The 19,973-nt window shown below is 39.3% G+C and overlaps 1 protein-coding gene across 2 annotated transcripts in view; it reads left to right on the forward strand.

Annotated features, from left to right (window-relative positions):
- The window catches only part of dnajb6b (DnaJ heat shock protein family (Hsp40) member B6b), a 33,173-nt gene extending 17,776 nt beyond the window's left edge, over positions 1–15,397 (forward strand). For both annotated transcript variants that reach the window (XM_061713984.1, XM_061713982.1), the window contains exons 6-10: positions 2,393–2,515; positions 2,631–2,805; positions 2,916–2,986; positions 10,816–10,974; positions 14,425–15,397. In XM_061713984.1, coding sequence (XP_061569968.1) covers positions 2,393–2,515; positions 2,631–2,805; positions 2,916–2,986; positions 10,816–10,974; positions 14,425–14,534 — 638 coding nt within the window. In that variant the 3' untranslated portion in view covers positions 14,535–15,397. The remainder of the gene's footprint in view (positions 1–2,392; positions 2,516–2,630; positions 2,806–2,915; positions 2,987–10,815; positions 10,975–14,424) is intronic.
- Positions 15,398–19,973: the final 4,576 nt, after the last annotated feature.

A 19,973-nucleotide genomic window follows, 5' to 3' on the forward strand; every position in this document is an offset into this window, starting at 1 on the left:
CTGGCTGGCGGCTCCGTAGGTTCCGGGCTCACACCACCAGGCCGAGGGGACGGCTTCATCCCTCAGGCCATCAGACTGAACTCGTGAGGCCTGAGCCCCCACAGAGACTGCAGTCACTTTAATGTTTACTTTCACACAGTCCCTTTAGTTTACACGTGCCACAGCTGTGACCTTTTGCACCAGTTTCTGTTACCATTCTTTGTTGATTCTTTTTATTATTTTATTAAATAAATTATAAGATAAGTTTTTCAATGGAAAATCTGCTTTTGTAGCTTGTGCACTTGACAATAAAGGACTTTGAACTTGAACTGAATTTGTCTGCAGGATGCACACCTCTGCTTTATCTTGAAGCCTCAATCTGTTTAGTAGGACCTTTGCATCTTAAGTTAATGTAAGCCGAAAATTGCCATGTAAAGCTCATGAAACAAAAGAAAAAAACTGAAGAAAATAAACTAAATAAGTAAAATATCTGCAGACGAAGAAGCAGAACGGTGAGCTTGTCTTGCTTCATCAATTTTAAAAGATGTTTTTTTCACACAAAAAAACCTTCTACATTGTTAATAGTCATCTACTAGTCCAATTTTTCCTTATTGCATTAATAAATTGAGGAAATGTTCAATGAAATCTGTCTTGTGGTGCCAAACGGCTAATTATTTTAAGTATAACAGGAATACACATTTAGTGTTTTTCCGCGGGTGTCTGGGTTCAGCAAAAGGCTGATTGGAAGGCATTCGTAGTTCACCTCGTCTAGCTCTAAATAAGGAGCTCGGACGCAGGCAGAAGATGGATTTGAGCATCGACATCACTCAACTGGAATGCTTTCAAAAATAGCTTCTGTATTAAAACAAAAGCAGATGTAATAACGGCGAGCGTGTACAGGCCGTGTCAAAAAGCACGTATAAAATGGCTGATTGGAGTTTTTGAATATCTGTGTTCGTTATCTTTTACAAAACATCCTCCTCAATACCAACATGTGTTGCTGTTGTATTTACATGGAGCCCAGCTGTTGCTGTTTACTCTCTTCAGTAAACGGCGAACATAAATACACAAGCTAACCATTAAGTTGTCCACACTACCACGCATAAGAGTCAAGTTCAGCTTCTATTTTGAGTTGAGACGGCCTTTATTATGCTTGACTGATTGGTATGTAACTTTTCTATATCAGGTTTATTTCAACCCGTGAAGAGCTATTTTGGTTTCCTCGATTGTCCCATAAGATAGCAGCCGGAGAAAGCAGTTCAGTTATGTCTTAAAGTCCCATCCAGCCTCCAGTCTTGACAGTCCACAAGCTTGTCTCGGAGAGCAGCTGGTCCTGTGGATCTGTCACTCATCCACATCAGAGCAGCCAGCAGACTTGGGGGTTGGGGGGAGCGGGTGAAATGAGCCCAGTGTGCTGCAGAGATAAATGCAGAATCACACTGTGACGAGGGCCGAGTGGTCTGCCAAGAACAGCAGTCGCTTATTCTCAAAAGTATGTGAAGAAATGGAGGAGAAGGGAAATGTCAGCTGACTGTTCTCCCTGCTCTTAAGACACGAAAAAGAAGTCGTACAGAAAATGACAGCTCCTAGTAACTGAACTTGTAGAAGTTAGATTCAAGTGTCTTCTTCTATATTTGGTTTCTTCCTTGCGTTAAGGTTGCTATTACTCAGCTTTTGTACACGTTGAGTAATTTTATTTAACCCTTTGGTTTTTGAACAGGTTTTAAAATATTACCGGGTAACATCTGAGTTATTGCCCTTTGCCTTCTTTTTAATAATATCTACAACTTTGTTTCAGCTGCTACTTTGTGTTAGTACAGTACAACACGACCTCAAGCATGTTGCAACAACATTTCTCACCTCCTCAGCTTTTCTCTGTCAGTTTATTGTCCTCCTCTTGGGCTTCTTTTTGGGAAATTCTTCACATTAATAACTGTGAACAGGGCAGACTTTTCTGTGTTTATCGTCAGTGAGAACAAGCAGAGCTTTCGACTGCAGAAATTTGAAGGGGGGAGTGTTCTCACAGGAAATGGTGCCAGCGATACAACCTTATCCTGCTGAGGTGACCTAGATTGGCAGAGCACAATTAGTGGAAGGTCCAACGGGCTTTAGGATAAAACATTGGTGCGGGGCACTTTAACAGCTTTTAGGCATAAGAATGTTCCAGGAAAGTGCGCCACCGTCCACCTCAGTCTAATTAAGTTCTCATGTCTCAAAAAGTAAAACTCAAAACAATTTTCCCATCGTCCAGAATAAAGCCAACTGACAAAAATGTTTAAAGATTCAAATATTTACCCAAGAAATGAAGACTAAATTGTAGAGAAAGATGGTGAATATTATTACAAGTAATTAAGTGTTTTTGTATGGTTCAGTTTCTCCTTCACACGTAACGCTCTTGTGATTCTCTTCACAGCCGATGATCCCTTTAACGACTTCTTCGGAGGCGGTCGTCAGAGAGGTGCAAGCCGAAGCAGGATGGGTTTTGGTTTCGGTGGCTTTCCAGGGTTTAGCCATGGCTTCTCAGGGTTTGATTCAAGTGTGTACATCTCAACAAATGACTGTATTCCCTGGGTAATGGGATTAGGAAAAATGTCACGCTTCATCTATTTTAGCTGAGATTTTGGCTTTCAAAAATGTGTTCCCTTCTTCAGGTTTTACCTCATTTGGAGAGATGGGTGGAGGAGGCTTCACCTCCTTTAATTCGTCTTCGTCTTCGTTCGGCGGGGGAGGAGGTGGAGGAGGAGGAGGAGGAGGAGGGATGGGTAACTTCAAATCTGTGTCGACCTCTACCAAGTTCGTCAACGGCAGAAAAATTACCACAAAACGGTACCTGAATATTAACTCAACATTATGTTATAAGACTTTTTACAATCGATCTTGCTCCATGATTGCTAAAATACCTTTTTTCTCATTTTTTTTTTTCTCTGCATAAACAGGATTGTGGAGAACGGCCAGGAGCGGGTAGAAGTGGTAGAGGATGGTCAGTTAAAATCTCTTACAGTTAATGGTAAGGAGCAGCAACTAAGACTGGATAATAAGTAACTATCTCGCCACATAGTCTTCTCATCTGGAAAAACCCTGGCAATCGGTCTCTCCTAACTCTGTCCTCTCTGTTCTCATTCCCAAAGAACTTATTTTCTCATTTTAGTTTAGTTTTAGTTCATTTAAGGAGGAAAGAGGCAACATTTTAGTTTTAGTATTTGTATGTGTATTTATTCCATTATTTTACGGGGGACCAGCTTGTTGGGATATTTGTTTTTGTTTTCTACAGTAATTGAATTGTACATTTATGCTATATGCACAAAGTTGAGTATGTGCTTATGTGTATTTTTTCCACATGGGATGTATATTGTCTTTCTTGTTGTGTCAGGAAAACAATTAACTGTACATACGACTTGCATATGCCATTGTTTTGTTGCTCTTTTCATTCAACCAGTTTTAGTGAATGAAGAGCCTAACCACCTCACCCTAATGTTTTAACATGAACTTCACCACTCTAACCTGGCAATTGTTTGTGTGGACGTTATTAGAATGACAGATTAATAATAAATTAATTATAACAATGTGCATTTTTGATTTTTTTGCATTTTGTTTATGCATTTGGAAACACCACAGTGTGTTTGACTTGTTACTTGCATGATTGTTGATCTGGCTTCACTGTAACTGACCACAACAACTCGCACTGTAAGCACAAACTCACAGAGATTTTTATTCTTTAAAAAGTCCAGATTTGATTAATAAAGTTCAGTTTGTGAAACTTCATGGGATATCTGCGGTAGTCACATGGTCTGTTTCTTTTTGCTTGAGTGGCTTTGAATTATTTTCACCCTACCTGAATGTGTTATGATTGCTTGTGCCTGTTGAGAATTTGTATCTGCTTTACACATCCGCAGTAAAAGGGAATCACATCACCTGCTTTTGTATACTCACCATTCATCATACAGCTCACATGTGCATTATTTGACATACTAATTGCCTTGGTGACTCACTTTAGGGCTTGGTCACTGTGATACTACAGTGTATGAAAGTATCACCTGCATGTGGATACTAAAAAGCAATTCTCATTATTCAAGAGGAAAGGAAACGTCTTATCTCTCAGTAAAGAGAGACTAATCCGTCTTCAAATCCTGGGGTATTTTCAACGTGGTCCTTATGTCTTACTTTTTCCAAACCAGGTGAAAATGAAACACCGCCCACAGTATGGATTCCTGAGGCTTTACTTTTTTTCTTCTTCTACTTCACCTCTCCTACGTGGACACTTGTAAGGTTATAAAAGTGCTCATAGTGCACGTCATTTGACCTCAGCTGAGCTGGGCACTCAAAATAATTACATTGTTTAGTCAGTCTACTCTATTTAATAGCTGTGGAAATGCAGATTTGCATTTAAGATATTTGCATTTAACATGACTGGCTCTTATTCAACACGACTTAGTTGGTTAGTGATTGAGATTGCTGCTTGCTCAGAGGAACACAGAGGAGTGTTTCTCCAGGAATGTGCTCAAGGCTAGTTTATTTACACAAGCCCCACTGCACATTTTTCTGAGCAAGTCACGAGAGGGGAACTTGCGAGAAGCAGATCAGCAAGTTGAATCCCTCAGTGAGTCTGGTTAAAAACGTTAAACTACCTTTTCACCTGTTTCACTTCTGTTTTTACTCTTTCAAATGGTCTTTAATAAACTCCACTGAGGCTGCGTTTGCGCGTGCGCAGTTCTGTTGCTAGGTGACGTTTAAGCCCTCCACCAGTCCCGACGAATCATAAATATCTTCCTTTTAATGTTCTTATCTCGATATGTTTGCGTAAAAATACCACTTAAGACGGCCGTACGAGTGTATATACACCGATAAAAGCTATTTCAATAATCAAAACATTGACTGAAAACCGCCAAGTGGGTGTTTATACGAGAATCGTATTTGTTGTGTTATAGCGCCCTCTTCTGGACACGTGTTGTGTTGTTTTGCTCTATAGGCTATAGTTTCTCTTGATTAAATTTTTCACGTTTTTTCATAGTACTTTATCACATGGAACTGTATCTGACAAGTATTGCTTTTCAGTAATTGAGAACCGTGTGTTGTTTCAACAATGCATTAGTGAATAATTGGTCCATTATCACTATTTTAGCTGTAACCTGTGCCACTTTAGTTTTAAACTTGTACAAAACAAATCAAGTAAAGAAAAAAACAGTACGAATGATCTGTCAGCCCCATTTACGTGGCTTTCCTTTTGCTGTCAAAAATATATTGATAAATTGCTCTAAATCTTTAGAAAACCTGCAAACGCAATGATTGTCTAGCAGGTTCTGAGGCGGTGGGGAGTCTCCAGGGCATTAAGAAGATCATCCCCATCACAGTAAATCCAAAATACATGTATGCTTGCTAGGATTAACTATGTCTTGTGACTAGGAGTAGGATTTGGATGTAGTATTAAGTGTTCCAACTTTTTTTTACACATTTTCCTGAGGTCTTAACCACTTAAACTCTACAGATTCGGTAAAGCCAGGCCAACAGTTGTAAGTGGGGCCCATCTGAGATAAAATTGAGCTGGGGGAAAAATGGGGGCCCATATGGACTTCATGTGAATTTCCCACTGGGGTTCACTTATGCTTGCAAAGTGAGACCCAGAAAATAGACCCATTTTGAGCACATGTGCCTGAGCAATTCACATGGAGACAGCTTGGTCAGTCTCTTGTGGGACCCAATTTTTCCGCCCATTTATATCTCAGATGGGCACTGCATACAGATGTTGCCTAATGCCACTATAACTACCGTATCACAGAAATTTAGCAATTAAGGGGTCAAATTAAATATCTGTGACATAATTTGGTCAAAATACAACGTTTCACTGCCAAAGCGTCTTTTGCAATCAGTTCTTTAAAGTTATCTTCACAGCAGTCAGTTTTAGAGGGAAGAGTCGGCTACAAACCCACTCCTCAATGAGATGTGCCAATTTCACAACCAGTATAATTGCTTTGCACAGACCGTTTCAGAAGCACATTCAGCAACATGTGAGGCTGGATAATTCGACTGGATTTGCGATGTCCCAGGAATCTACAAATCTGAACAGCTCACTGAGTTACAGATTTTACATCATTGCAAGTGCTACTTCAAATTAACAAGGTTGTGTTATGGCCTAGATTTTAATCTGGTAGTCACTTTAAATACCCAAGTATGTGCTCTTGAATTCAGAAAATAATATGTCCCCTTTTAAAATGAAGCACCCTCTATTTGTCATGTTTATCCTCAAGTAGTTACTCTAATGCAAAATGTATCCTGAACAGAGTAACTTCAGAGTATTTTATACAGTGAATTTAGAGAAACTGAAATACTTTGCTTTAGAATTGACATCCACAATGTTAATTTCCTGTGTCATGTATTAAAGTCATAAGATGTAGCATGTAGCTGCCCAAGACACCAAGCTGAGCTGCTGCCCCCCACAAGATATTGAGGTTTGAGAATGGACAATAACGTGGCCACTAGATGCCACTGTTTAATTACAAAACATGGTGTAACTTAAAACAGGGTGAAAGATCATTTCTGGTACAACAGTCACAAAATGTGGGCCCTGATTGGACTAAACTGAGGGACATATGAGAGCTTTTCTTCTTCAGGAAAACTAATATAAAATATTTTAGTATTAATAAAAGACCATATTTAAATGTGAATATTATTTCTGTTTGTTTGGTGACTTGTTAGAATTGGCCCATTCTGTTTTCAAGAAGGCATGCTCCTTTAACCCTCTAAACCCTGTCAGCATGACCACCTATTGCACCAAACCATGGCCTGGCGTGGAGCCTCGTCCTGAATGATAGCAAAGATAAGCTGCCAGTTTCTCTTTGCCGTTGTCAGAACAAGGGCTGTATCTGTCTGTGCTCGGCAGTAAAGCCACATCAGCATGACAGTGGATGTCTTGAACCCAGGGAAGGTCGACTGTTGAAAATAATCTGGTTGTAGTTGTCATATAGGGTTAGCCTCCTCCTGAGCAGTGATTTATTTTAGGCTTCCTCAGTCGACAACTCCAGCTCCCGCCTGCTGCATGTGAGGCTGCATTTGTCCGTCACGCATTGATTTCGTGTCTGTGTTTGTTCAGGTGTGTATTGGCTCCTGCGTTTCAGTCTAGACAGCGTCTTTCAAACAGAACCGCACTGCATTGTTTAGCCTGGAGATAAATGACAGGCACTCTCAAGACGATGGCTGCAAATGAAACGTCCAGGAGCTTTTTTAAATTAAATCCTTCATCCAGAAAATAAAAGGATGCTTTTATGAACATAAAAAAAAAAATAATTCTCATCACTACTGTTTGATATCTTCTTTGTTTAAATTAATTAACCGTGGATGGATTATGCAACTTGATAGCAGAAAGAGTCTTATCACCTGGGTTACTGAACTCCTAATGGATGCAAATATTGATCCTCAGGGGTAAAGGAGACTGAAATGAAACACCCAACCTTGAAGTCACAAGTGTTTTGGCTTGATCCAGGAATCTAACTTCACCTGAAAGGATCACGAAACAAATGCAGGTTGGGATTAGTTTTTTTGTTCTTGCAGCAGCCTTGAGGGCAAAGCCACCAATTGTCCTGTTGTCTGGCAGTCCACTGAGAACTGGCGTCTCCTTGCAGGGTCAACTCTGTGTTCTTAAAAGTGCGCTCAGTCTAACAAGCCGGTTTGTAAACTTTAAATGAAAGAAACTCAAGTCTGCGGCTCAAATCAGCATACATTACCACACACTTCGGATATTTCAGTCGGAAGAAAAAAGAAAATAATCACATTTTGTGTAAATGACTTAGTCAGTTTCAACCTTAACACAATGGAAAAGCATTTGGGACACAGAATCTTGACTTGGGTCAAAAAGGATGACCTGCGGTAATAAGATTCCCATTCAGAGAGGATTGGAATCCAACAATGTCTTTGTCTTGGTTAAGACCCAAGTGCAGCCAGTTGACTTTGACTGTCTCAATACCTTTAAGTGCCACCTGAAATAATCAAGACACTAAATTATACAGTCCTGGTAAAAAAAATAAAAAATGTTAACTGAATTTTGAGCACAGAACTTGTTATATTTTCAGACACAAATGGAAATTCAATTTTTTTTCCCTTTTACATCTTGATATGTCTGGATATCTTAAACTGAACAAGAGGAACCACAAAATATCTTTCTTATTATGAAAAAACCCCAAACACAAACGTTAATTATATGCATTTGCAGAACCTTTATCAGCATCTCAGCTCAGTTTTATTTATGAGGCATGTTTATCACTGTAAAAGTAAAATAATTTAGATAGCAGCAATACCAAAAAAGTCTGAAACTTATACGATTAAGACAAGAATATTCACATTAAAATGATATGTTGTTTACATGCTGAGTCTGATCCTAAAAGACTTGACTAGAACGTACCTGGGCCTTCACGGCTCATCCAAAAGCTCTTCAGGTCTTACTGGACAGTTTCACCTTATGAGTTGATGACGTTCACATCTGTGATCAAGATTGAGCTTTTAATTACAGCTAACACCAAGGCTGGTTGTACACAGCGGGTCAATAGACATATATTGATCCGACAGAGCCCAGAGGTATTGATAAGGGGTAGAAAAACCTTACACAGTCTATGAGATTGGTTGCAACAGTCATGATGATGGTTTCAAAGCACCGGTTTTTTATCCTGAGGCAGATCAACTGAAGAGAAAGATTGTAGATAATGTCTACATCAAGATGTTCACCATTCTCTGCGGCTATAGCATCAGATAGCACAAATGTATTGATTGTTGCATGAAAAAAACTAAAAATATATCTATACATTTTTTTTTTTATCTAACAGATATAATTTTATCTGGTTAAAAGTCTGTAGACGCATTGCTGCAAAGCACTGAGCGAATGCATTGAACAGTTTTTCCCACTCCAGTTTTCTTGTTTGCTTTAACTTACACAGCTGTGAACTGGACTGAACTGTGAGTCAATATTTACTTCTTTTGTGGAGCAACTAAATGTTTCTTGTTGCCATCTACAAGTGTTTAGCAGCCATCTCATGATCCAGTTTTTTTGGTAATGGCAGCTTTCATCTCCTTGAGGGGGTATTTGGATTCAAGTCAGGACTCATGATTTAGCAGTTTCGAATAAAAATCACTTTTTCCTTTTTAACCATTCAACGTGCTTTAAAGATTGAAGACCTTGACCTCAAGCCTATTTGAATTGAATCCCCAAATCCCTTGTTAGTGTTCTGATTGCATCATTACTTTAATACATTAAATGTCTCCAGTACCAGAGGCAAAAAAAATAAAAAGCACACCCACACCATGATAGCAACATAGCCGTGTTTTACTGTGGGCGACGTATTCTGTCCTTAATGGGTTTTTGTAGCCTAAGACATACGGATGCACTTCATTCTCAAAAAAGTCCACTCTGGCTCCCTCGGTCAAAAGAACATTACCTCTAAAAGACATCTGTGGGTGTTTTCTTTCAGTGGTGTCTCACTAATAACCATTCCAGAGGCTCTAGAGCTGCTTAAAGCTCTTTAAAGAAATGTTCACATTTATGTTTCTTTTTGCAGTCTATACCAGCTTTCTAAGATCTCTCTCAATGAAGCAATGAATTTTAGTCTGTAAAACATCTTGATGAAATTACAGGCTGTTGATGCAGGGATTATTAGAATTTGAGCATCTTTCATGTCTCATCTCAGTGGGGGGAAAAATGAGTCACTCACACTCTTGAATTCAGTAAAATAAACATTCATTGATTAATGAAATCACACAACGAAAGACAATTTAAGAAATTGGACTCTTTAGTTGTTTTGTTTAATACATTTTCTGTAAGAAGCTAATTAAAATCTGTCAAAATGCTGGTAATAATCCTTCCCAGGTACACCCATAGTTTAGTTTTACTTTCATAACATGAAATAATGTTTTTTTTCTGTAACTCTGGTTTATTTTATTGAAATATTCAAGTTATATAATATCAGATGACTTGTATTTATTGTTGAAAGTGTTCTGTGTTCTGTTCTTACAGTTCAGGGTTGCCAGTAAGTTGAACAAAGCAAAGACATAACAAGAGGGACACATTGATCGGTAGAAATGTTATTTTAAAGCTCAGACGCTCAAACAAGCACAGTTTACACTGATGTCAGTAAAACGTCTCTGATGATTTGAGATGTGTTTAAGGCCAGACTGTTGCACTCTGTGCAGAGGATTGTTTTTGTTTTATATCCTGGTGCAGATCCTCCCCTAAATGGGACCGGTTTCAGCATGGCGAGCATCTGGCCTCCTTTCTTCTCTTCTCTGCTGCCTTAATTACACAACACAATGGCGATGAGATCTGCCTGTAATCTCCCAGCATAATAACCCCCCCCAACCCTACTCCCTGCCTGCCACTAATTCAATATAAATGTAAATTACCTAGAGAAAAGAATAACCAAATCTCATTTTATTTACATGACTAATCACAATAAAGTCAGGCAGATGAAATATGAATGAAATATATGGCTTGTGTTTGAAAGAGAGGGCGGTGGCTGTGTATCCTTGGGGGACTTGTTTTATATCATCTTTGCGGTTTCTTGTTGGTTACATCAATATACCTATTGGACTCGTGCTCAACTTGCTGTAATAGATGTGTGTATCCATTTTCTCCTGTCTGATTGTATTCACACTGCCAAGGGCATCGCAAGGCAATATGTTTTCCTTTTTTTTTTGCAACACACAACTCTTGTCAGAAGGATAAAATTCACAGGGGCTGCATGCACGGATAAAAAAAAAAAAAAAAAACAAGATTTAATGTTGAACACCTCAGGCAATCCATCCAGACAGCAAAAAGCTTAGGTGTGATTCATTTCTACTCTGCTCTGCTCACACCTTCAGACATCACAGCCCAAGACCCCTTTGAGGAGGAGTTTCGTCGCCGCAGACTGAACACGCTTCCTGGCCATGGACTACACCAGCGCTACCTGAGGAACTCTGCTCAAAACCCTTCAGAGGAAGAGGAGGAGCAGTGCCCACAGAGCCTGGGCCTAACGAGAGGTCTGCCCACCCACCACCGCACGGCTGATTAATTACCAGCACATGGAGCTCTCCTTTAAAGAGTCTTAATGAGCACAGCTAATTGTCTACTTTTGGGTCTGACGGCCACACAAAACACGATCACGGAGAGTGGCGTGTTTGACGGGCAGACGTAAACATCGAGGATGGAGATGTTCATTAGGCAGCTCTGTTCTACGTCGCAGGGAGGACTAGAGGTCAGGGTCCGCCCCCTGTTTTCCTTCATGGGATCAGGAAGTCAGGCACAAAAGCTGAGCAATTATCTGCAACACAGTCGCTGAGTGTTTTATAATGGCAGCTTTGTTGGTTAAGGTGGGAACCTTTAATTTCAGTGTGCATAGTTGCTGCTGAGATGCAAACAAAGCCCTGGATTCTCGCTGAGATAACGACTCAAACTACTGTAATATGGCTCGTCAGAGAAAAGCGAGAACAAAATCGTCACCAACTTCTGACAATTCATCAGCGTTAACCGGGATCCACAAACTTTACTAACAAACAATTGGAGTTATTATTTAATCAATGATTTATCAATCAGGACTAATTTTGGTTGCAAGGTTTTGTTTATTCTACTCTGAAATCACACTGAACCTCTGGAAAAAGGTGACAACCGTACTACAATCATTGTACTACAAGTTATAAACAACTTTCTTTTGCAGAGCAATTAAGGATTTTTTTGAAATAATACCATTTCTTTGATAATTGCATCTAAGATCTCCATTTGTTCACTTTTCCTCACAAAAGGAAATGCACATTGTTGCAAATTGCCTCTAATTAGAATTCTAAAACCACATCACAAAGTTCTTCGTGTGACAGTAAATCAGTAAAATGTGCTGCTGACATAAAGCTGAAGCAAAACACTTCATTCATCAATTGCAACTAAGAAATGTTCACTTCTACTCAAGCCTTTTCATGTCTAATCTTTCCATCTTCATTTAACTTGTAGAATATGAAGAACATCCCTCCTACACGTCACTCAGCTTCTGTCACATCTTCGTCTTTGTGGCATCAGGCTTGTTTTTTTTTTTAAGTTCAGGTGCTGTGTAAAACACAAAAACAAACAGACTGCACTGATTTAGACTCATTAAATTCCAAAAAATAATTGTTAATGATAACAAAGACAATGTATATCGAAGTTTGATATTTTTCGTTTTTTAGAAACATGCAAATTCTCAATTTGTTGTCAGAATCATGTTCCAAATAAGCTGGACTGATTTCCAGAAGGATCTTTTTCTACGTACAGTTTCAAAGACTTTTATAATTTTGTCATCGATATACAAATGGCGAAATAGTAAAGAGACTGTTGAAACTCTGTACTGTGTCTGTAGAGATATATATTTACATATATATTTTTCTATTAATTCCAGGCGGTATTTTTTCAATCTCATGCACACAACAATCACCTTGAGAAATACATTGGAGCCCATGTGAGGTTGAGTGTCTACCCCAAGGACACTTTGACATATGGCCTGGAATCAAACCGCTGACTTTCAGGTTACCTTTTAACAAATCGTTAAAAGATTGAGATCTGGAGGCATCTTTATATATAAGGGACAAGATTGAAAAACAACACTGGAACGCTGTGATTTTCAGTCTTCACTGCAAATGACTTCATCGACTGAGCAAAACATCTGAAAGTTAAACTCAGTTTGTTGTTGCATCCACAAATGCAAAGAAGAGGACATAAACACGACTCAGAAACGCAGCCTGAGCTCTTTTAAGATGTCTCATGGATCAAAATGTGAACTTTTTTTTTTTGAGGAAAACATGCCGCTGTGTCCTTCAGGCCAAAATATTATTATCACGCAGTTTAAAAGGCACAATTAGATATGGTATAAAGATGCATGTACCATTAATGTCCAACAGGGTTATATTGTCTTATTCATGTCACCAAGCAAATGCAAAACGACATGCTGCAGCTTCTACAATAGTTGGGCTATGTTGTAAAAGAACAATGATTCAGATCTGCCCTGCCTGCAGTCTACATTTGTCACCCAATGTAAAAAAATAAAAACGAAAATGAAATTACTGCAAGAATGTAAGTAATTGGTCTCTGCTGTGCTCAAACTCTTAGAAAGTTAAAACAAGAGATGAAACAACACAGTGGTAAACATGACCCTGCTCCAATGTGTTACTGGATTCAAATTCAAAATAAACCCTCGTTGAGAGAAAAAAGAAAATCTCAGTTTTAAAATGCTGTTGCCTTTTTTACAGTCTATAAATAATTCCATTTACAGTTTTAATAAGTTAATAAATTATTGCATTCTTTTTTTATATAATATATATTTATACAAGTTGCCCACCAAAGAAACCAGTCATTAACCGGGTCACATCGTTGTGACCTCTTTACAATCTCATCTCTATTTAAGAAGAATAGAACTAGTTAAACTTTGACGCCCACATTTTGCTTGAATCGTCATAGCAACACATGAGAAGTGTGGATGGTTTTGCCACTGCCACCCAGAGGTGTTGATAAGTTGAATGACCTTTTGACCCAAACAATATCTAGGAGGCTTGTGAAGTGATAAATACTGACTTCGATTAACTTCATATCAGAGAAATAATTGTTGGCACTCTTCCAATGTACTTCACCCTTTCTCACACAAGATAGCCTTGGTTTTGCTTGCATGGTGATAAGTGGCTTCAGAAGTGCTTCATGGTACATTTTTCTATCCTTTTAGCCCAGGCAGATTGCTTATGCCTGATCTATAAATAGCAAGTAAGTAATTCATCGATATTGTGATAACAAAGCCATCAGTCACAACTCAGCTCAGTTCAGGAAGTTTCACGTCTGTTTTAGAAAAGCTTTCAGGTGATGTGCTGCCAACCTGTAACTATGTATTTACTAATATTTAAGCTAAACTGTATTTTTAGAAACACCTAAGCCTAACCACATGTTTAATGCTATCTATCTCTGTGATTTTACAATGATTACCCTCACCAGCCACAATGGACAGTGAAGTCATAACACGAGTAACATTATTAGGTTGTTTGGGGATCAGACTTCATCCATCACCCTCCCATACCTCCTTATAATCATTTCTGAATATGTTACAATTTTCCAATATCAATTTTTAGACTTTCACTAAATGGGGAATAGGCTGATGCATTTGGCAACGGAAAATGTGTATGTGAACATTGTTGGAGCCTTGAAAATGTGGCCATTATACAATGTTTGATCATGCGTGATGGTTTCAGATTATGCAAAATGTTATAATCTCACAGGGCAGACATAGGCATGCTGTGATGTGAGATCCCATTTATAGGCCTTTATTGTGAAATTGGAACTTTTTCCACTTTGAACCAACATAGTTATTTAACATTTTTAATTGAGACTGCACTGTATAGTTTATAAAACCCTTAATATATGAATAGGGGATTCAAGGGGAATGCTTTTATTTATTGGCACTGAATTATTTTTCTTTGATTTTGAAGGTCACATGGACTCCAAAAGGAAGAAACTGTGGCTTAAGGAGGCAGAGGCCAAAAAGAAGCGAGCGGCTCGGCTCTTCCCTCGGTTCAGTGGACTTGGTGCCTTTTTTTAAACACTTCATGCACACATACTTATTTTTCTTTTCTTTTTTTCTTTTTTGGGCAGAAATGCCACAGGTTATATGTGGTATTAGTTCTTTTTTGCTATGTACCAGAGACCTAAGCACTACAGTTACCAACTTACTGTATCTCGTCGTTTCTGTGAGCTGCACTTCAAAGCAAATATCCTTTCTGCTTTTATCAGCCAAGCAATAGCCTGCAGAGACCTCACTTTAATGTTTTGTTTTGTGCAAGATATCTGTTAGTGGTTCACCTGTTGTTGTATTTATCGTGGATGAGCCTTGAACTTAAATTAACCTTTGACAATTTGACGTTTCTGATTTTTAGAGCATGTTTTGTGTGTTCTTTGATAGAGTTCAGGTGAAAGGAGAATTACTGTAAAAACAGGCTAATTTGATATAAATATGAAAGTTACAGCAATAATCCTGTATGGCATGGGAGCGTAAGTGGACGTCAAACTATTCAGTGGACGTTTCCTTCATAGGAGACAAAGAGGGATAGGAATGACAAGGGCATTTGAGAGTAAAAAAGGCTGAAAGCTTTGGAGAGTGCTACAAAAAGATCAACATGTTTAGCTTGCTCCTCTGTGAACCCTCAATATCAGTATCTAAAAGATAAGAAGTCACTATCCATTGAGATCTCAATTTTTTTTCCAATACTGTCTGGATAAAGTGGTTTCAGCAGTAGCTTTCATTGCTATTTTTGTAAAAGATTTAAAAACAACATAGTTCCCTATATTTGATTCAGTCTTTAAAGATTGTTCCCAAGACAAACTGTGAGTGTAAACGTGGAAATGTCAGAGAAATGTTCATTTTTTTTATGGACTCTTACCATTAAATGCTTAATGGAAATATTTCTTCTGTGGCGGTCAACATTTTATTTCATGCTATCACATCTTACCACATGAAGAATCATCTCAGGAACACATCGAGCCGCTTGGAGATTGTCAATACTGATCAGACGGTAGATAGTGACGTTATCATGACTGTTCATAAGGGGTTATCTCTGCAGACTCGTGTCATTCATAGAGGCCAGCAGGTTCCTGCTGTGCTCAGTGGTTCACGCCATAAATGGCAGCATTGATGTGTCACCTAGGCAACCACCAAAACGGTGTGCTGCAATGTGACAATAGAAATAACATAATTTTATCCTCCGCTCAACTCTATAGTTTCGATTTATAACCCTGAGGTAGTTTTATAGCCCCAAGTAGTTTTAGCGCCTAAAGCTTACCAAGGATCTGCATTGCCTAACCCCAACAAAGTGGATGTAGTATGAATAGCAAGTTAAACTAAAACAAAGGAATAAAATAATGAATCCAAAAGACACTTTCACACAGAAATCGATATTTAGAGACACACTGGAGATCCTCTCTTTATTTCACCTGCAGTCTCCAGCTGTGCGCACAGTCATCCCACAAGGGTGCAACATTTCCTCCACAAGTGTGTGATTTCCCAAAGTATTATGGCATTCAGCAATCTGAAGATGGTGTCTTTTCTCTACTTTGCAGTTCACAGTCCTTAATGTCTGTGGTCACTTACTGTTTTATTCACCCTGAAAAAAAGACAGCACTGAAACAAAAAACCCATAAAAAAAAGGGGTCTACTTAGTTGTTCCCATGAGATGGACATAATAGTGCTGGCCTCATTTTCATCATTGTTCCTTGTGTTTGGAGTACTAGCACAGCTGTGGGAGGGAGACGGTGACCCTGCTGCAGGCTCCTCCAGGTCGCTAACAGCAGCAGGGTTTGACCAAGAGCCAACTATCTACCTTTCAGGTTGAATCCGATGTGGGAGTAAGATTTGTTGCCGTTCCTCGACTGGCCGCTAGAGGCTGGCCGCAAAAGTGAGTGAATATCCAAAATGTCCAACTTGAGAGCAGAAATAAACATGTTTACAGCCTCATGAAAATAAAAGTTTATGTCTAAATCAGGGGTCGGCAACCCGCGGCTCTAGAGCCGCATGCGGCTCTTTAGCGCGGCCTTAGTGGCTCCCTTTTTCAAAAATGTTTAACTTTTTTTTTCCTTTTTTTCTTCTTTTTTTCTCTTTTTTTCTCTTTTCCTTTTTTTCTTCCTTTTTCCTTTCCTTTTTAATCTTGACATTTCGACTTTTTTCTCGACATTTTGACTTTTTTCTCGAAATTTTGACTATTTCCTCGACATTTTGACTTTTTTACTCAAGATTTCAACTTTTTTCTCGAAATTTTGACTTTTTTCTCGAAATGTTGACTTTTTTTCTCAACATTTTGACTTTTTTTCTCAACATTTCGACTTTTTTTCTCAACATTTCGACTTTTTTCTTGACATTTTGACTTTTTTCTCAACATTTCAATTTTTATCTCGACATTTCGCCTTTTGCCATTTGTCTTCATTCTAAGGCTTATACAAGACTTTTCATTTTTTGCGGCTCCAGACATATTTGTTTTTTGTGTTTTTGGTCCAATATGGCTCTTTCAACATTTTGGGTTGCCGACCCCTGGTCTAAATCGTTTGATTTCACGCCCATGACAACTCTGAGGGGGCTAAAGGGGGGGGGGGCTGCCTAGGTGGTTCTGGGTATTCAGTGGTCTTGAACGCAGCTTTCAGAGTACTTGCGGGGCCGTCTCTCAGTATCCCGTGCATGGATTTCATCCTTGCACCCTTGTTATACCTTTCTGCATTGCCAGTTTACACAGCCCTCATTTTGCTATTACCTCCTAAGATACAAGACGGTTGTTCCACAGCTGTCCCACCTCTTTGCCGTTCACACAGCACCGTGCACCACATGCTAGAACAACTGGCAGCGGGAAGGGGGCTATAAGAACTGCAGAAAGTTGTTGTTTCCCAAATTGGCTTCCTGTGGTGCTGCTTGCGCTGCCTCTATCCACCTCTTCATCCATCAATATTATGGATCTCTTGGTCTCATTTCTTTTCTAAAATTCTTCAAATACTGAAGAGATTTAGGTGGAAAAGTGGTTTGAACTTATATGAACCTGGAGTTTGCTGGTCCTGCAAGTTGTTAATTCAGTGTAAGATGTCGCACAAACTACGTCCGAAGATGCAGAAAAGAAAACATTTACAAAGCTGACGAGTCCTCTGGTGGACAACACTCACCCCTTTCCCCAGCTTTGGTTTCCACCCACACTGGATAGAAACATCTGACTGCTTCACAGGTAAAGATTTGTCTGCGGTTTGGTGTGGGACAGGTGGCTTTCACTGAGCTTATTATCACCCTTCCTGCCAAAAACAACAACAACAAAGACAACAGGCCCCCTGCTGGAGATGAGTCTGAATAAATCAACATGTTGAGGTTTAAATAAAAAAGCTGTGTAATACTGAAAAACTAATGAATACCAATAACTGCTTGTCATGATACACATAGTCATTTGACCCCTTATACAGAATGGGAATTCAGAAAGGGATGGAGGGATGGACGGACAGACTTTATTCATCCCCAATGGGAAATTTTGTCGTCATAGCAGTCCCGTATAAATAGAATAAAGTACAAATATTATATACAGATATTACTTCTTTGTGACAATGCTGAGTCATCTTTATGATCATGCACATTTTGCCAACTGCTCCATAAGCACAGTACCTGACTGGATGTGGGGGAAGAGCAGCCTGGATTTTCCTGTCTCGTAGACAGAATTTTAGAAAGAGCAGTATCCTCAGATTATTTTGAATGAGCCTGCAGTGTCTTGTATTATTCATGCGGCAGAAGACATGCACATGACCAGGCAACTCATTTGGTCCTTATTCCCATGCAGTCTGTGGTCTCTGAGGGTTTAATTAAACAGTGTTGAGGCAGTGGCCCATCTCTCTCTATTGCCTTAAATTCTACAGCCCTCCTTCCTTCTGAAGACATCACAAAAACTCTCAAAAAACCTCCTACGAACTTTCACTCTGAGGACTGCCACGTCTGAAAGAGCGGAGGCAGAGCGGTGCCGCAGCTTCAAGCTTTGTGCCACACAGGCGAGAAGCACATTTTTGGCAGCTTTATTGAAGTACATGTGAGGAAATAAATCAATTTTAATTCCATCTTGGATATGCTGCATTAATCCAGCTAAAGGTGGTGCAATGGTGTGCCGGCGTGTGAAATCAGACATGTACCTGCATATCACTGTAATCTAAATGTGTGCAGTGCGAGGTTTTTCATGCTCCTCACACTCACATAGCAGACACATTTGGGCCTAATTTGGGGTAGTGGCAAGTGCAAGGTGAGCCAGGCATGTCTCAAAGTTCATGAGCCGGGCCAAACTAGAGTTTGGGAATGGGATGAAAGAGTCCGATGTGGCACATAATGCACAAACTGTCTTTGACATGGGATACAGCAAGTGTTGTGTGGATCAGGCGTGGCCCAGAGGCCCACAGCAAAAAAGGAAGAACTGGGCCTTGTCCGGCTGATGAGAAGCCAAGTTCAGACAGCAGCACGCACATTGAATCAATGCCATCAGTCAAAGCCAAATGTGGACCAAAGAACACTGCAGATATGGGCCATGTTTGGGCCAACCATCCTTTGCTATCCAGGAAAAAAAAACAAAAAAAAAAGCTTCTGCGAGGACAACTATTTCTGAGCAAGGAGCAAAAATGTGCTACCTGATCATTCAAATCTTGAATGCCAACTTGACACCAAATCCTTGTTATCTTACTGTATGTTGCATTTTTAAATGAATATCCTTAATTTTGCACCTTTTTGCATTCTGTTGTCAAAATATGACCACACACACAAACAAAAAAGAAGAAAATGATGTTTTCCGCCTATTTAGAACTGCAGCATATATTTCTTGCACAAAAATGATATTCAGATATAACATTATGCGTAAACAGCGTTACATAATCAACAATGCTCAATGAGCACCAGTCAAAAAAGGGGCCAAGAATGTGTAACACACAGAGACGCATGCACAAACAACAAAAATGTTTCAAATAAGAACGGTTGCACCAATTTCTGTGGCGTCATAAACCGCATCATCCATGTTTTATTCACGTCATGCAAAAACCACAGAGGAGCTCTTTGTCTAGGCAGATCAGTGAGTCTTTATTGTTATCATGATAGAAAGGTATTGCAATCATTTACATGGGACTTCATGTGTGCAGCAAATGCCCAGTGCTGTTAGAATGAATACATCTAATTGGGTTTAGATTGTAAGTGCTCCTGATTGGATTAAGTCAACATGAAACAATGTAAGCCCTGAAATATTTTTTTCACTACCAGGTGTATCTAATTGGTTTGTTGCAGAAATTGCTTGTAAATCCCTTGTATATTAAACAAGCTTTGAGCAGCAGGCTCAGCGCAGAGATTTGTTGCAGAGCTTTTGTTGCCCCTCAAGTATTTGAAGCTTTCAGCGAATAATTAAAAAATGGTAAGGTCAAAGATGCTCGATACTTAAAACAAGACAATATATTGACTACCTCATTGTACTGAGAAACTGTAGAAACAAAAAAAGGCTACCTG

Source organism: Cololabis saira, chromosome 22, assembly GCF_033807715.1.
Source record: "Cololabis saira isolate AMF1-May2022 chromosome 22, fColSai1.1, whole genome shotgun sequence".
NCBI lineage: Eukaryota > Metazoa > Chordata > Actinopteri > Beloniformes > Belonidae > Cololabis > Cololabis saira.